Source organism: Eutrigla gurnardus (assembly GCF_963514095.1).
Source record: "Eutrigla gurnardus genome assembly, chromosome: 6".
Classification (NCBI taxonomy): Eukaryota; Metazoa; Chordata; class Actinopteri; order Perciformes; family Triglidae; genus Eutrigla; species Eutrigla gurnardus.
The window spans coordinates 8,863,114-8,880,744 of record NC_139920.1 but is presented as its reverse complement, the minus strand read 5'-3'; the positions used below and the strand labels follow the sequence as shown (position 1 = coordinate 8,880,744).

At 41.0% G+C, this 17,631-nt stretch overlaps 1 protein-coding gene and 1 long non-coding RNA gene across 2 annotated transcripts; one reads left to right on the top strand and one right to left on the bottom strand.

Annotated features, from left to right (window-relative positions):
* The first annotated feature begins 79 nt into the window (after nucleotides 1-79).
* On the top strand, nucleotides 80-10,762 carry LOC311014819 (tetratricopeptide repeat protein 39C-like). The gene is made up of 14 exons (XM_084011653.1): nucleotides 80-692; nucleotides 1,730-1,778; nucleotides 3,625-3,753; nucleotides 4,104-4,218; nucleotides 5,154-5,514; nucleotides 6,446-6,614; nucleotides 6,909-7,002; nucleotides 7,099-7,206; nucleotides 7,282-7,391; nucleotides 7,495-7,618; nucleotides 7,702-7,799; nucleotides 7,896-8,000; nucleotides 8,126-8,164; nucleotides 8,510-10,762. The coding sequence occupies exons 1-14, from the start codon at nucleotides 550-552 to the stop codon at nucleotides 8,597-8,599; spliced, it is 1,734 nt and encodes a 577-aa protein (XP_083867779.1). The 5' UTR covers nucleotides 80-549; the 3' UTR covers nucleotides 8,600-10,762.
* A 2,014-nt stretch (nucleotides 10,763-12,776) lies between these two features.
* Nucleotides 12,777-16,511, bottom strand: LOC311014317. The gene is made up of 5 exons (XR_014597252.1): nucleotides 16,223-16,511; nucleotides 15,721-15,885; nucleotides 15,301-15,377; nucleotides 14,841-15,001; nucleotides 12,777-13,511 (listed from the first exon to the last, which is right to left on the bottom strand). It is a non-coding gene; the product is annotated as an uncharacterized lncRNA (long non-coding RNA).
* Between the last annotated feature and the right edge of the window lie 1,120 nt (nucleotides 16,512-17,631).

The window sequence follows — 17,631 nt, the reverse complement described above, 5'->3', positions numbered from 1 at the left end:
GATGCGAGCTGACGGGATGCAGCTTCGCCTCAGCGGGCCTCATCGCTCCATCCTCCCGGCGGTGCGCCGTGCGTTATGACGCCAGGCCGTTCTTGACGTGGGACTGGCAGAGCAGCGCGGCAGCCTGGATCCACGTTATGTAATGCATCGGATACTGCTGCGAGGCGGGGGGAAGAGACGGGGCTGAAACTGACGGATGCTCGACGTGGCGACAGATGTGTGCTTATGACTGAACGTATGCAGACAGTCTTCTGTCGACAGGAGCGATGATAAGTGTGCGTCGCAGGGGTGCAGTGTGAGCGTCTGGGCATCAGAGGCCTATCCCCGAGGTGCACACACGTCTGGAGGCTGCGGAAGCTGCGGAAGCTGCACAGCCTCTTTTTTTTTCTTCTTCTCTTCTAGTCGACCAGAGGCGCGTCTCTGTCTCACATTCATCTCCTACCAGCGGATATAAGCCAATGCGGGTTCGCTTTGGAGAAGAAACGGGTTCGTGTTTCGTTCTGCATCGCACCGGTTCAATCGGACGGCCACTGCGCTGTAGCACAAACAATGGCGGGTCCCGAGCAGTCAAAGCAGCAGCAGGTAGAGGAGAAGGCAGAGCACCTAGATGATGCTGAGATGGCCCTGCAAGGGATTAACATGCTGCTCAACAACGGATTCAAGGAGAGCGACGAGCTTTTCAGGAGATACCGGTAAGTATGTTACCCTTCATCTCAATGTGCCTAATGCTTAAAGCCTTAGTGTCGGCAAGATGTTACTCCAAGTAAAATGTTGGTGACATTGAGAACACTGGCCTGTTACACTGTTACTATGCACACGGTGGAAGCAATGCTACACATAATGAATGTAACAGTGCAAATCAAATATGTTATTCATAATAATAATGATATCACCTGTAGTGAATTACTAGGCTATCAGGTTCAGCATACATGCTATCAGAGACTCTGGTGTCTGTCTTACTATAACATTGCAGATCACATCTGATTTAAAGTCGCAATGAAATGAAAAAAAGGCCTTTTAAACCATTTTAGATCATTACTATTGTAATAGTAAATTATTACTATTGTAATATTACCTATTGCTATTGTGAAACTATTTAACAATACATGCTATTTTTCTTTAAACAAAAACATAGGGTTTTTATATTAATACAGTCATCTTTAAGGTCTAGTCCTGCAAAACAAAATGTGACGTGTGCTGCTTATATGAGCTCGAACGGACCAAGTCCAACCAATAATATCATGACATACACCAATCAATGTGAAACTTTCAGCGATGAGGGAGGTGTGTGCAGAGCCACATTCCTCTGTCGCTTCGTATCATTACATTACATGCAAAGGATTTGATTTATACTCCCTCCTGTAACCCAACTGACATTTCCCATTTCACTGGGAAATATGTCACAGGACAGAATGACGCTCCAACTTCAATTTCACTGGGAGTTTAATGTTTCGATCAGGTGACATTTGCATCATGTAGACCATGTAGGCCATGTTAACATGTAGGTGACCGGAATGTCACCCTGACATGACATCACATGTGACAGCTGAACCTGAGGATTGCAGCTGCACAGCCGCCAGTAGCTCTGTCTGTGCCTGAGAAGTTACCATCTGTGGCTCCTTGTGTTTGTTCATGCTCTCTGCTGGGACAGAGGTGTGCCACAGAAGACAATGACAACAACAGAGTGTTCAATGTCTGTTTTTTTCTCTCCTCCCTATTCTCTGTGCAGGACCCAGAGCCCACTGATGAGCTTCGGGGCCAGTTTCGTCAGTTTCCTGGTGAGTTTGCTCTCAGCTGCTAAAATCTGAGGCCGACCGATTTAACCTGTCCATATTAGCCTATTGCAGATACAGTATACGGTATTGCTGCATCCGCAGGCCAATATGTGTGGATATAAGACTCTATCTGAAGACTCTAACGGTGGTTAGTGTTGCTAGAATGAAACATACATAATTTGGCCAGCAGAAAGAAAACAAAATACCAAGGTGAATGATAAAATACACAAATGCAAAGATTAAAATAAGAAGACATTAAAGAACAATAAAAGAGACTTAAAAGAAGAGATAGACAGCCTTATATTTGTGTGTGTTTCGGAGGGGGGTGTCAGGGTTTAAAAGTTATTGAATAATGGTATGTGAATATAGGAACTTTCTTACTCCATAATTTTTATTTTTTTATTTTATTTAACCTTTATTTAACCAGGAAAAGACTCATTGAGATTAGAAATCTCTTTTACAAGAGTGTCCTGGCCAAGACAGGCAGCAGCATTATCATACATACACACAACTACAACACAAACATTGAAGACACTTAGCATCCAAAAACAGCAACATTTGAAGGTCAGCTACAGTAATCAAAAGCCTCAGGCAAAACAACTACAACCAGATGTTTCTGCCACCAGGTCATCCAATTTCACCTTAAAAGAGTTCATCAAGACCAATTCATTGTGCTTCAAAGTTTTTTGTAACATGTTCCAGGCAGAAGGAGCAGCAAATCTAAAAGCTTTCTTTCCCAGTTCAGTTCTGACTTTAGGGACAGACAGCAAGAACAAATCCTGAGACCGAAGATTGTAAGTACCAGCATTACTTTGGTTAATGTAGGACAAAGGGTAAGAAGGAAGAAAACCTAAGATTGCCTTGTAAATTAGAATATGCAGGTGTCTCAGTCTGCGAATTGATAAGGAGGACCATCCAACCCGCTCATACAGCTTACAGTGATGAGTCAGTGCATAATATCGGAATCAGCATCAGCCCCCAAACTCCCATATCGGTCGTATAATATCAGAACTGCAGTAGAGTTCGACCCGAGCCCGTACCATCACAGTTCATACGAAAAGCACCCAGTATCACCTTAAATAACCCAAACTGTCAAACTGTTTGCTATCATTGTCACCATTGGCATCCTCTCCATTGCTTTTCCATCCATTAACATAATGGCTCTGCACAGAGGAGCGCATTACTGTATAACTCTGTGTCCATCACTGATGGGAGAGGGAGATTTCTCACAGTGTGATGGTCTCTCTCTCTCACACACACACACACACACACACACACACACACACACACACACACACACACACACACACCATGAAGCTAAGGATGATGTCATCCTGTCCCCTGCTACTAAATGGCCCTGAGAGCAGTATGGGGGAGGGGGGTTGTGACATCTGGCCATCATGGTCGACATTCATAAATGCACATATGTGCATAGAGATGGTTAAAAATGCAGAATTAATGGAGAGAATGCCTCAGTTATACAAGAAAATACCAACACTTGTAAGCCCAGAACTCATCTCTAAACATCAGCCAAATGTCTCAACATTTAGTCCTGCTTACTTCATTTATATGGAATTATTTCCTCATTCGTTCAAGGTGATTGAGTGAGACATCAGAGCAAAGATTTTTTGACTTTCTGATTGTGTTGTTTAGTATCGGTCCAACTCCAAACACACAGCTGCACAGATGTCGCTGTGCTCCTCCATTCATTGTTATGCAGAAAGAGCCCCTTGTCCTTTCAAAGACTCTTACATAACACCCCTTCCCTCGTATTACAAGACGTTACTGTTTGTGAGCCTGCTCGCCGGCTGCGTTATGAACGAAACGTCTTGACTGCATTGCATTGCAGAACGCCATGATGACATTTGAGGAGGAGAAGATGCAGACGGCGTGCGACGACCTGAGGACCACTGAGAAACTGTGTGAGAGCGACAGTGCCGGAGTCATCGAGACAATCAGGAACAAGATTAAAAAAAGTGTGAGTACAGAAGTACGGCTAGTGGAGCAGAAAGAACACACATTTACACATTGAAGACAGAAACAGGATTCCATCGTCCAGAACAGCCTGCTGTTCAGATAACTATGTTTATATCCTCGGCATCATGCTTCATGATGCAGGCGGTGGTGATGTCATGCCAAAGCCACTCATTGATTTAATCTGTGCTGCTCTGAAATGTAATCAACCAAGCGAGTGAGGAGTGTGTGGGTGGCCTAGCAGCTCTGGGTTATTCTGGAAACTCCTGAGTTAAGATGCAGGTCGTGTGTGTGTGTGTGTGTGTGTGCGTGTGTGTGTGTGTGTGTGTGTGTGTGTGTGTGTGTGTCTTACAGATGGACTCCCAGAGGTCAGGTGTTGTGGTCGTGGACCGCCTACAGAGACAGATTATTGTTGCTGACTGTCAGGTGTATCTCGCCGTGCTCTCCTTTGTCAAGCAGGAACTTTCAGGTAATCAAATGTAACCCACAAGCCAAAGAGTATCTGTCTCCCATGGCAACCAGTATTAGATACATCATGGCGCTGTGTCTGCATGACTGACTTAATGCAGACTGTAATAAAAGTGTGTTATAAGTCAAGAAACAAGACATGATAGAAATGTTATATTACAGATAGCTCCGTGAGGCTGCGCTAACACCATTTTGTAAAATTGAAAAATTTACTTCAGTACAATATGTAACTATAATTGGGAAAATGCACTCAAAGTATTAACAATAAAAGGACTCAATGCAGAAAAATGTCATGTTGCCATATTATGATATTATTTTTAACATTAGATTATTATTTCTCATGATTTAATGAGTATACAATATTGTTGGTTGAGGTGGAGCTCATTTTGGATGATCAATTATTTTTGATCAATCAATTCTTTCACAATGTTTGTTTTGTCCAAATAATTTTCTGTCAATCGAGTAATCGATTAATTGATAAACCTTTTCCCCTGTAAAAATATTTTTACAGGGGAAATATTTTCCTCTGAATTGTAGTGGAGCAGGAGGGGCATGAAAAGAAGTAGAGCACAAATACCACAGTGCTTAGTATATGTGCCAACACTAGTTAGCATGCTAACATTTGCTAATTAGCACCGAAGAAAGCTTGACGGATCACCAAGTCTTGATGAAAATCTGTAACAAATTTCAAACAGTCTTTGAGATTCTTCACTCTGGACCAAAGTGGGTGGACGGGCAGACAGACAGGCAGACAGACAGACAGACAAGCAGACATTGCTAAAACAATAATCAACAGATAAATTGATCATGAAAATACTAATCAGTTGCAGCCCTACGTCAATGACATTAGTTTATGACCTTATTACCTAAGATGATGTCTCATTTTTCCACTTGAGCGTCTCCATGTGAAACTTAGTATCTTGTTTCCACCAACAGCTTATATCAAAGGAGGCTGGATTCTACGGAAGGCGTGGAAAATGTACAATAAGTGCCACAGTGACATCAGCCAGCTGCAGGAGGCGTGTCAGCAGAGGTCCTCGGTCCACCAGGACTCCCTCCCGACAGACAACCACAACCACAACGCGCCGCTGGAGAACTGTGTGACCACCGAGGCCCTGGACCGGCTCAAGGGCTCCGTCAGCTTCGGCTACGGCCTCTTCCACCTGTGCATCTCCATGGTACCACCACACCTGCTCAAGATCATCAACCTGCTGGGTTTCCCCGGTGACCGTCTCCAGGGCCTGTCATCCCTCATGTATGCGAGTGAGAGCAAGGACATGAAGGCACCACTAGCTACGTGAGTAGGCATGGAGAGTTTGATCTGATGTGTCCCACTGTATTAACTTCAGAAGATAAAGCTTATATTAGCAGAATATTTATATTTACAATCAGTCCAATAACTACATGTAATGTGACAGATGTCACTTATAGCGACAAACCCACAGGTCAAGCAATGCAGGTTCAATAATTGGTGAAAACCAAGATGAACCCTTGACTAGATCCTGAACTGTGAGAAGGGACTATGTCATTGGTTCTTAATTGTATTGTCTTGTAGCTCTTTAAAACAAATGCTTGCATCTCTAGCATATCTCAAATGAAACGTAATACATTTGTGTACTAGAAATACCGGTATATATCTTAATGTCTTACACTAAGTTAAATATGCTACGTCATTTAGAAATAGAAAACCCTTTCTGGCAGAAAGATTTAGTAGGTGGCCTGGTACTAGTAGTAGGAGTAGTCGTCAGCGTCGTAGTAGTAGTAGTAGTAGTAGTAGTAGTAGAAGTATAGGTGCAAGCATGGTTGACTACACATACCAGGGTGCTCATATCTGCAGGCATGGACATGTTAGTCCACATTCTGATGTGTGACATTTAACTTGCCATCAACTGCTGCTTCCACGGTCAAAGATTAATCTTCAGATAGATTAATAAACATTTTCAAGCAATAACATCATGACATCCATCAATCACTCGGCATCAACTTCAGCTCTCGTAGAAGATTGTGAGTTAATCTTTTGAACAAACAAATCAAATTCCTCCCAACGTTACGTCCCACCTGTCTGTCCTGTTTCACTGGGAAATACGTCACAATAAGATAGATACTCTTGAAATGTTGTTTCTTTATAGGTGATGTACACTTTATTCAGTGATATACAGATTGTGATTGAGGTTCAGATTTCACGTTTCAGACTGACTGAGGCCATTGTACCCCGTTGTGTTGCTCAGGTTGGCCCTCTTGTGGTACCATACAGTAGTGCTGCCTTTCTTTGCTCTGGATGGCTCCGATACGCACGACGGGCTGCTGGAAGCCAAAGCTATTCTGCAGAGAAAGTCGGTGGTTTATCCCAACTCATCCCTCTTCATGTTCTTTAAAGGACGGGTTCACAGGCTAGAGGTATGTGCTGTCGCTTAAAGCCCAACTTAAACAAGTCTAATGAAGCTGTTAGTGGTTTATTTGTGTCGGCAAAGCTGGATGAAGACATAGAGTAGACTAACAAACCAACCAGCTGGTGCAGCAGTCTCTGTTCAAGCACATGAGATTAATATGCATGTGAGATGGTGCATTAACTCACCAACATCCAATCCACCATCTATTTATCTAACTCTTTCATTCAACACGTGTGTGCAGTGTGTGTCTGACATAACCAGCGTTACCTGTCGGTATGTGTGCTCTCTCCTCTGTCCCCAGTGCCATATCAACAGTGCTTTGGCCTGTTTCCATGATGCATTAGAGCTTGCATCCGACCAAAGAGAGATCCAGCATGTGTGTCTCTATGAGATTGGTACGTGATTGCTCGTCAGGTTAGTTGTGACATACCGGCACGTGTTCGAGCACAGAGGGGGATTCACTTGGCTCCTTCTGCTCGCCTCCGTTTCAGGTTGGTGCAGCATGATAGAGATGAGTTTTGAAGATGCGTTCAGGTCGTTTGAAAGGCTGAAGAATGAGTCGCGTTGGTCGCAGTGCTACTATGCCTACTTGACCGGAGGTAAGCCCGTCACGCACACAACGTGGGGTGTTTTCACTCTGTATTTTATATAATGTATTTTTGTCTTTCTTCCAGTGTGCCAGGGTGCTTCAGGAGACCTGGATGGAGCCAGCGGCGTCTTCAAAGACGTGCAGAAGCTGTTCAAGAGAAAAAACAACCAGATAGAGCAGTTTGCTGTCAAACGGGTGGGGTTTTATGCTGCAGATTTAGCCCTTTTATCTCTCTTTCAAAAGTCATCACAAGTGTGTCACAAAAGTTTTCCCTTCTCTGTCTGATTCCCATCTGCAGGCTGAGAGATTGAGGAAGATCTCGCCCACCAGAGAGCTATGCATCCTCGGCGTAATAGAAGTGCTGTATCTGTGGAAAGCGCTTCCAAACTGCTCGTCATCTAAACTGCAGATAATGAATCAGGGTGAATGTAACCTTCATGATTCACAGCGAGATGAGTTAACCTCTAGCTGGATGTGTGATCATTTCCCCTTTATGTCTGTTCAGTGTTGCAGAGTTTAGATGAGGCTTCCTGCAGAGGCCTGAAGCACCTCCTTCTTGGTGCCATTCACAAATGTCATGGAAACATGAGGGATGCTGTTCAGGTATTGGTCTACATACAACTATGCATAAATTTGCAGTTATTCGATGCTTTGAGTGTTGCTCAGCTTGCTCTCGTTTCCATTTCGTCTGTGATCCAGTCGTTCCAGCTGGCTGCTAGAGATGAGTACGTGCGGCATATCAACTCATACGTTCAGGCGTACGCCGTCTACGAGCTCGGCTGTATACTCATTGCAAAACATGAGGTCAGTCTGCTGCACACATACAGTATCAGCATTCAGATTTGTATTCATTCACATTTCGATGTGGAATGTAGCGATGTGACCAAATGCTCAGTTATAAGCTGATTTTTTTTTATGTCGCAATCCAGACTGTAGGGAAGGGGAGGTCATTGCTGCTTCAAGCCAAGGTAAAATACTTACATAACCATCAAAATTAGAATCATTAATTTTTTTTAATTATTATTAATTAGAAATATATTGCACGTAACAAGTGACTGATCTATCTATCTATCTATCTATCTATCTATCTATCTATCTATCTATCTATCTATCTATCTATCTATCTATCTATCTATCTATCTATCCGTCTGTCTGTCTGTCTGTCTGTCTGTCTGTCTGTCTGTCTGTCTGTCTGTCTATCTATCTGTCTGTCTGTCTGTCTGTCTGTCTGTCTGTCTGTCTGTCTGTCTGTCTGTCTGTCTCTCTCCATCCATCCATCCATCCATTCATCCATCCATCTTAATTTTTTTCAGGAGGATTTTACAGGCTACGACTTTGAGAACAGGCTTCATGTCCGTATCCATTCAGCCCTGGCTACTTTGAAGGAAGTAGTGCCTCAGTGACTCCAGGAGGGGGCGCTACAACGACATTCAAGATAACAGTATGACATCCCAGTGAACAGACTCTTGTGTTTTTCATTTGTGGAAATACACTTGTTTGTCCTGTTAGCCAGTGTGATTGATATGAAGCGTTACCTCTGTGTTGTTTTGTACAGTACTGTAAATCGGGATGTGCTACTAGCTTAGCACAAAGTAGATGGGAATGGCTAGCCTAGTTGTGGCTAGCAAGTGTGATACCGGTACAGTACGGACTTGTCTTGGTAGCCAGCAAGCTTGTCCTCAATACATCCACACTAAGGTTTTACTATCTACAAATTGATATCATGACACAGCACTTTTGAGACGCTGCATGCCATAAAGCAGTTGTCGGTTATAAAATAACTTCAGCTGCTTGAAAAAAACAAAAGGTTTTGCATTTTTTGTGCTATGGCATGTTCATACACCATTAAGTATACAATATGTAGTATACCCTGTATAAAGACAACATACAAGACATCTTTAATGGAGGGTGCGTTTTTTACAATTTGTCCGAGCTAAGCTAGCTGTTTCCCCTTGCTTCCTGATAGGCGCTAAGCTAAACACATCCCCGGCCTATTGCTGAACAGGAAGCTCAGAGATATCACTAGATATCAGTCCTTCACTCTAACCGAAACAACAAACAAATATCTAACTGTTCTGTTCCTTTAAGTGTTTTCTCCACACCCAAATGTATTAGCTAGCTAGTAACAATTTTCCTCATTAACGTGTATTTCGAGGACTTCAGTGACGCCTCCCCTAACATACAAATACCGGTAATGTCAAAATGACATCATACTTCCCTTGATAGTAACTTTACAATGAGTAATAACAATATGAATAATAAGAAAATGCAGGTATTAGTGTTTTCACATTCTTATAAAACATGCAAATGACATCTTACTTCATTAATAATCACATATGAGAAGGATGATGGAAATAATAGTCGAATTTGATTTTATATATTCTTATAAAATGTATTCCACGGGTGCTTGTCCTTATTCAATCTTCAGGAACTGCAAATGGGCGTTGAGTCATATCACAAAGGGGCCACTTACTATGCTCACAATGGGAATAAAATGTAAAACTTGAAAACGTGAAATTAGTTACCATGGGAATAGAAAGGTAAAACAAAAATGTCACTATTCACCTAAAATCACAAATAGTTACCACTCGGCTGCTGTGAGGTCATCAGTCACATTGAAGAAGTTAGACATCAGTTATAGCAGCTGAGAAATCACCACATTCACGATGCTCTCATGATGGTTTTTGATGTAAAAACACCGGGCATTGCTCCTGTGCACTATGCAGGGTATGGCAGGGTAACAGTGGCTTTAAGACTGTATTGAAGTCAAATGTGCCCGTCCGTCCATCCCTGCAAATACGTATACATGAGGTATTATAACACAGTACACTCTGTACTGTAATGTTACCATTGAAAGGTGCTGTTAAATATCAGCCTAATAAACATATATTACTAGTAACTTATTTTAATAGTGTTTTAGTGATACACGCTTTTGAATTAGTCCATAATAGTGACACGTTTATTTATTGCATAAAAGAAGTTGTACTTTGCCAGTGTCATTTCCAGTACTTTAGTTTCTAATCCTGTGACATCCAGCAGGATAGACAGCGATGTGATCCAGCTGATTCAAATCTATGATCTTGAATTGGACGATTATTTATGTGAGAGTGAATTGAACAATCTTTCTCTCCACAGTTTCACACTGTACATATCATTCTGTGCAGGGTTTTGCCTTTTATTAATGAGCACTCTTTTTGTCAAGCGAGCAATATAAGCGAAAGGAGGCCATCTTACAGTAATTTACAGAGGCTTTCAATGGCAACTATGTGTTTTTCATCCCAAGGTTGTGGACAAACAGATTTGTTTTGCTCACACTAAGCAACACCCCCCCTCCCTGTGGCTGTGATGGATGTAAACTGTGATATATATTGAGGTGACCACTGGTGCAAGTGGTCAGTGCGGTGCAAGTAACGTTATCGGTGCAATGTTAGTAACCTACCTGCTGTACCAAATACTTCTGTCACTGAAAGAATTCTTCCTTTTGTCATGAGTTTTTATTGAAACTGGTGTCAGGATGATGGTGTTTTAAAGTGTCACTGAACTCTACAATAAACTCTTCTCCATTAATCTAGACAGATTTGTGGTGTTTGTCTTTGACTCTGACAGCTTTTCCAGTGAAATTTGGTCTATGAACAATTGTTATATCAATGTGTCAGGTTGGACAGGATAATGTGCAGGAATTCACATGGGGGGGAAATGCTTATTTTTTACGACCACTTCACTGGGTTATCTAACTATAAAGTGCTGAGTGAGGTATATACACACCAATAACCTCAAATACCTGTTTTGATGCATCGATGCAATCTGATCCCTCTGCTCTGCCATACCTGAACAAAAATCAGTCTTCTGAGATAGGGAGTTGCAACCTGCCAAATTAATTTGACATGAAGGTAAAGCAATGAGCTGATGAGTCAGACGTTAAATGTACCTTTTCAATTTTAGTTGAATGTTGCTTTACCTTGTTTTAACAGTGACGTCTGTATATATGGTGTCCTTTTTTTATTCCACCAGAGGGAGCTTATATCAAAGGCAACATCCCACACTGACTCAGGACAGCAGGACCAACATATAAAGTATATATTTTAATTTAATTCACAAGAAATCAAGATGAATTTTGATGATGATCATTATTATGATGGTTTCTATGATTTGTTTTCATTAACCCATGCATTAGTGAATAAAGTAAAAAGACCTCACGTTGATGACACTTCAGAGTGATGCTTCAATGCATCAATAATAGTAAATGGTCATATTTTTTTATTTTGAAATGGTCATTCTGTGTAATGAGTACTTTCTTTTGTATTTTACTTACTATTTGTTATATTACTTACTATTTTAAGCGTGTGTGTGTGAGAGAGAAATATCATCCAGAAAGAGTATAAATTGGATGAAACATGATATTGGTTAATTGCACTTTTAATTTGTTATTTGTATCTTTAATACAATATGTACATTAAATACACATTCTTGAAAAAATAAGTAGCATAAAATAGAATTCACCATTTTATTTATTTTATTCTCTTCAATATTTTCCAATTGAAATGACAATCCTTATTTTATTGACCACGAGAAGAGGAATGATTGATCATTTTTTACTGGATTTTTAAAATATTTTTATTTATTATTCAATCAATCATATTTTTGTCTGTCTGTTTCCCCGTCAGATGTGACGTGGGTGGGTCTACAGGCTTTGACAGACAGGCAACGAGAGCATCTCTTAAAGAAAGCATGTCTGTCACAGCAGGCTCAAGGCAACAGCTCCCTCAACCAATAAATTATTCAGGTTCCTGTGCTGTTGGATTTAGACGTGGCAGAAAAGAGCTGCGAGGCTGGGCAGAAACAATATCACCACGCGTCCTGTTTCTACCTGTCGTTCACATCTGTACTTCTAAATAATCAAAAGACATTTCCTTTTTTTACACTTGCTTATAAAATGGAGCCTTCAGCTTGGCCCACTTTTGAAAGCAGGAAGGACGAGTGTATCTAAGGTCATGATTCATGCCTGTGACGTCATCCTTTTTTTAGCTGTTGTAACACCCACTCACTTATTCATCTATTTCTATCGTCTGTATGCTACCATGGCTACACTACCAAGTGTATTATTTCTGTATTCGACCGCAAAATCTTAATTCTGGTGAAATAAATAAAGCAAACGCATCAGACAGAAAGTGGAGGAGACAGGCAGGAGGCAAGAGAGATGCTCCACATCAAGCAAATGTGTCCGTGAGAGAAAGAGATAAAGAGACAGAGACAGAGAGACAAAGAGAGAGAGACAGAGAGAGACAGAGAGAGAGAGAGCGAGAGAGAGACAGAGAGAGAGAGAGAGAGAGAGAGCAAGAGAGAGAGAGCAATAGGACCGTGCAAAGAGCAAGGTCACAAAACACAATTGCATTGTGTTTCACTCAGGCTGAAACCTGAGCAGCCTAAGTATCCTTCCACCAGTAACAGACTTCCTGTTCACTACCCTCCGTTGCTGCTAAACCTTGTGTGCAATGGAGTCTGTATTTTACCTTCATACAAGCTAAAGGAAGAACAAGGAACGTGAGTCCCACAGTGGAATGCATTTGGAGTTTCTTCAATACATACACTGTAAGGAATTGACTGTAGAATTTACAGTAAATACCTGGCAAAAAAGTTGCCAGTTAATTATTGTAAAATCGCAGTTAATTACTGTAAAAATCTATTACAACATATTACTGTAATTTGTTTACATATTTTTGCTGTATATAAATTACAGTAACTGACTGTTTTTCTTTTTTTAGAAAACAGCAATTCAATGTAATCTAGTTTACAACTTTTTCTTGTATTCCAATAAATTACAGTAATTACCTGGCAACTAAAGTTGCCAGTAAATACCTGTAAATAAATAATACAATATGTTGTTGTAAAATGTTTTTACAGTTAATATTGGTTTTTACATTAGCTGCTTTGCAAATTATGCAGATTGTGAATGATACAAATAACACAGTGTCAGAGCTGCTATAAAATACTTTTATTAAAACTTTTTTTTAACAGATGTGCAAAAGATGCATGTACAGTAACATGAAGAACAGTGAAAGGGATAGTTCAACATTTTGTCACATTGAGTGTGTTTGGCAGACAAAGACAGTTTGTTCTGCAGCTCTTAAAACAACAAATTGCTTTTAAACAGGAACATCATCAAACAATGTAGAACAGTCCTTATCTTTTGGATCCTAAGCAGAAAGCCATTCATAGTCCATCAGCCGCTTCAGCAGGGAGGAGACATGAGGATTGATGGTGTTCTTCAGCTTTGCTGTTTTCGTGCCACTGCTGGGGTTGATTCCAAGGAAACATCTAAAATAAGAAAATAACAAAACTTCATGAAAAACTGTGACAAGCCAGCAGAATCAATCAGGTCATACAATACAAGCCCATTGTTTGACGTTCCATGGGCAAATCTGCAACAAAAAACGATGCTGTTTATTATTTTTCATTATCATTTGATTTTTTTAGTCCAGGTGTAACAGAGTTTTGCTGTTGATTCCACTTACACAGTGACAGCCAATCACATACAACTTTATTCATGTATCACGGACGCTCACTGGTAAGCAGGGCTCTCCTCAGCACATAAATATGGGCTGTGACGTAAACACAGTGCCAGTATGCGAGGATTGAGCCCATGGTAGGTTTGCTACACGAAGCACAGCGTTATAGCCTATTGAAACTGTGTAAACAATGTAATGTAATAATGCAGTTATCATGATATTATGTTCAGGAAGCTGGCGACAGTTTTACATGTAACTAAATGTGTTACAGAGGGTTTATTTTGTTTAATGTTTATAACTAGCGACCTTAGCTTGAGGCTAAGTTAACTTGCTAATTTTCCTCCATGAAGCTGTGCCGAACGAGTGCTGTGCTTGACCTTGAGCTGACCAGTCATTTCCGTATCATTGTCCAGTGTCCAGGCAATAAAAGTTCGGTCCTGAAGCTACGAGAGTGTCGGTCCTTCTTGCAAATCAACAACACAACGCAGACAACTGTTACACAGGCACTTAGGCAAGCTGAAATAGAAAATAGCTCTGCAATGCAATGACCACATTATGTAGGGTCATAACGGTTAAAAGGGTAGTTTGTATTTCTTGCCACAAGACTGTACGTTAATAACTTAATAACTTAACATTATTGTGACTGGGTGGAGACAGGGATTTGGTTTGTATTACATTTGATGGATTAAAAAAAGCTCTAGTTATTTCAATATGCAACAGTAATTACCAGTGAGAGAAAATACATGGTTAAAAGATTTAGATCAGAAATGGACAAAACTGGACTTAGACATGTTGAACATTTGTTTCATACCATGAAACAAGTGCCATATACACTCTATTATAACACAGCATGTCCAGTGGTGTAGTGGTGTCTGTGTTGGTGGGTATACCACTGGGTAGATCACTTAGAAGAAAGAAGATATGATTTTAAAGGCTTTTTGGCTGATGGGTGGTAACCTGTTACCTGATATAAAAAGAGGAGGGTACAGTATAAGCCATAAACTGATGTATACTACACCACTGAGCATGTCCCTGGTTTAAGAGGAGTCCACTGTCTGTTAGTGCTGGCAAGTCAAAATAATGTCTTGTCCAGTAGTCATGATAGCAAACTTAACAAGTACTACAAGCATCTAGTTACCTTTGGATGAATTCCAGGGTGCATGCAGCTTGCTCCTGGTACACAAGATTGAAGTTGTAATAGCACGAAAACTGCCAGTCCTGCCAAAAAGTTGGGGTGTGGAAGCAAGACCACCTGCCCCTCGATGCTCAGCATCCACTCCTCTGATGTGAGCACATCACCTAAACATAAACAAACATATGGTTTATATGTTAATGTTTTTATCTTGTTGCTTTCCACATAAGCATATCCACAATAAACTGTTACATTAATGTGTCCTAGATATGGTCTTTGTCTTTGCAATACTTTACAACATTTAAATTCCTTTTACTGGCTGTAACAAACCCAGGGGGACAAACGTTATGTGGCAATACATTAAACACATTGTAACTTGCATCCAAAGAAGAGAAACCTTATGCATTGGGCATTTTTATGTTGCTTTGTCACAGTTTAAACTGTAAATTGTACAAAATGTTTTTACCTCAAAATCCCCTTCAATGGTGTTTGGTCACTGTGGGCTTCAGTGGTGGTGCTCACTGTGTGTGGATTCCTTCAGCTCTGTAACAATATGATGCACACGTTGAAATGTAACGCTAGTTATTTAGCTTAGCTGCTAGTTAGCTTAGCTGCTAGTGATAGCTCCTCTGGCTCAGTGTCCAGAGGTGGCAAAAGTACTCTCACTTTCTACTTACGTCGAAGTACAGATACTTGTGTAAAGAAGACTCTGATAAAACCTGCAGTAACGTTACAAATTCTATTCCTTTACTCAAGTAAAAGTAAAAAAGTAGAACATATCACAATGTAATGTTAACTTCATGGCACCTCCTTTAGTTCGCTAATTAGCTTTTACTCTGCGGATTTCAACACGAATTTCAACAACGGATTACTATTTTAAACTTACGTGACGGTCTATGTTAGCAGACGACCTGTCCTGCAGCTGCAGCAGCAGTAGCAGTCAGAGGCAGCAGCCGAGACGACAGTTCGGCTGGGTGACTGTCCGAAGGATGCACAGCTCTCAAAACACAGAACCACAGTTCACGAAGCACTCCAGCAAAGCCAAATTTACCTGAAATAAATAAATACCGGTAAATAGTCTTGTTAATATGCGACATGTGCTGTAGGAGAGGAGCGGAGGGGAGGGGAGGGGAGCGGAGCGGAGCGGTGTTTAACCCAGGTTTTCGGTCCAAAACTGTTACACCACTAATTTTAAAGTTAACCGAATACAACTTTCTCTGCCGACATCAACGTTAGCTGTAATGTTACCTTCATTGGCTTGTGTTAGCCTGTTTATCGGAGAAAAAAATGGGATGTGAAGACGATGCAGACTGTCCTCGTGCTAAATACTAAATCTGTTTTAGCTAAAGTTATGGGAAATTACCGTCACTGAAACAAATATTACTCACCAATCCGCTGACTTCTTAGCTTTGCTCTGGTGACTACACAGGTTCCGCCATTGCTCCTCTCCTCTCCGAGGTTCTAACCGCGAAAATCCGAATATCAACACTAACAGTATTTACCTGTAATACACATAATCTACATGCCAGAACACACTTGCTGTAAAGTTTACAATATGTAACTGCGGAGTTATGCAGCAGGTTACTGTAATTAGTTTTGACCCATGATGCATTGCGGTATACAGTTAAAAATTGTAAAATGACAAAACAAGAAGATACTGTAAAATTTTACTGTAGATATTACAGCAATTTGTTACAGTGTATAAGCAGATGGATGGCAGGTAGCACATCTCTTCAGACATTAACCTCAAGTAAAACGCTGATCTATTGATGTGAGCATCTTCAGCCACATTACTGTCCTGTAGAGTGTGGCTAAGCTTCCAGGGACAAGGATTCATTGACATTATTTAAGAGCGGTCCTCTCTCCTATCAGCTCAATGACCCTCTAAGAGCTTCATCTCTCGCACGCGTTGCATTTCATTCTTTCTGTTTTCAGGTCTAACATTTACACAGGCTGAGCGATGGATTGTTTTCTCTCTGAATAAATAGGCTCCCGTTATACGATGTGATTTGATATTTAGTTTTTTTTTTTTTGCTAAAGCAATAAAACCCCCACTTATTTTAAATTGTGTATTAATGTAAATTCTGATGATACTTTCACTGAAATTTCACATTGATTGTTTTTTTTTTCTTCAAAATTCTAATAATATATTGTAAATCCGGCTAGAAGGAGGTCCAGGAGGTGGTCAACTGCCCAAAGTGGTGCTGTGGAAGCACTGAACCGACACCATATACGAGGCAAGTTCAGGGACCTCAGTCTGGACTACTACCTTCAGTCAAGATTCTCCACTGGGATTACAACCTCAGAGTGGCAGAGAGAATTTCAGTGATCCTTTTCACGCTTGCCATGAATATGCTGGCGAAGTCTGCTGAGGTTCAGTGCAGAGGGCCCCTCACCAGGTCTAGTGTCCGACAACCGCCCATTAGGGCCTTTTTGGATGACGTGACAACAACATCTCTCCAAGGGAGCAGGTGTATATTGCATGTTTACTGCTTATTATTTGCTGCAGTAAACGGAAGCTGTGTACGACTGACTATAACAACCCAAACTGCAGTGCAGCCATCCCTTCAAAAAGAGGCCTACAGGAACACCACATTTCCAAAAGCAAACATGATAACATAGATGCCATAATCCTGTATAGACTCTGTTCTGCTGTGTGCTTCAGCAAGCAGACAGTTTCCATGGTGCAGGGACCTGCTTTGTGCCAGTTTGAATCTCCCCTCAGCTTGATGTCCCTGGCTTGACCTACTAAACAACCATTCATAACAAATGCCTTTATTGTGCTCCTAATATGCAG

Excerpts from the sequence above, each read along its gene's own strand:
- LOC311014819 (XM_084011653.1), top strand. The coding sequence starts at position 550 with ATGGCGGGTCCCGAGCAGTCAAAGCAGCAGCAGGTAGAGGAGAAGGCA. Across the intron at positions 5,515-6,445 it reads ATGAAGGCACCACTAGCTAC|GTTGGCCCTCTTGTGGTACC; the intron begins GTGAGTAGGCAT and ends TGTGTTGCTCAG. Across the intron at positions 7,619-7,701 it reads ACTGCAGATAATGAATCAGG|TGTTGCAGAGTTTAGATGAG; the intron begins GTGAATGTAACC and ends ATGTCTGTTCAG.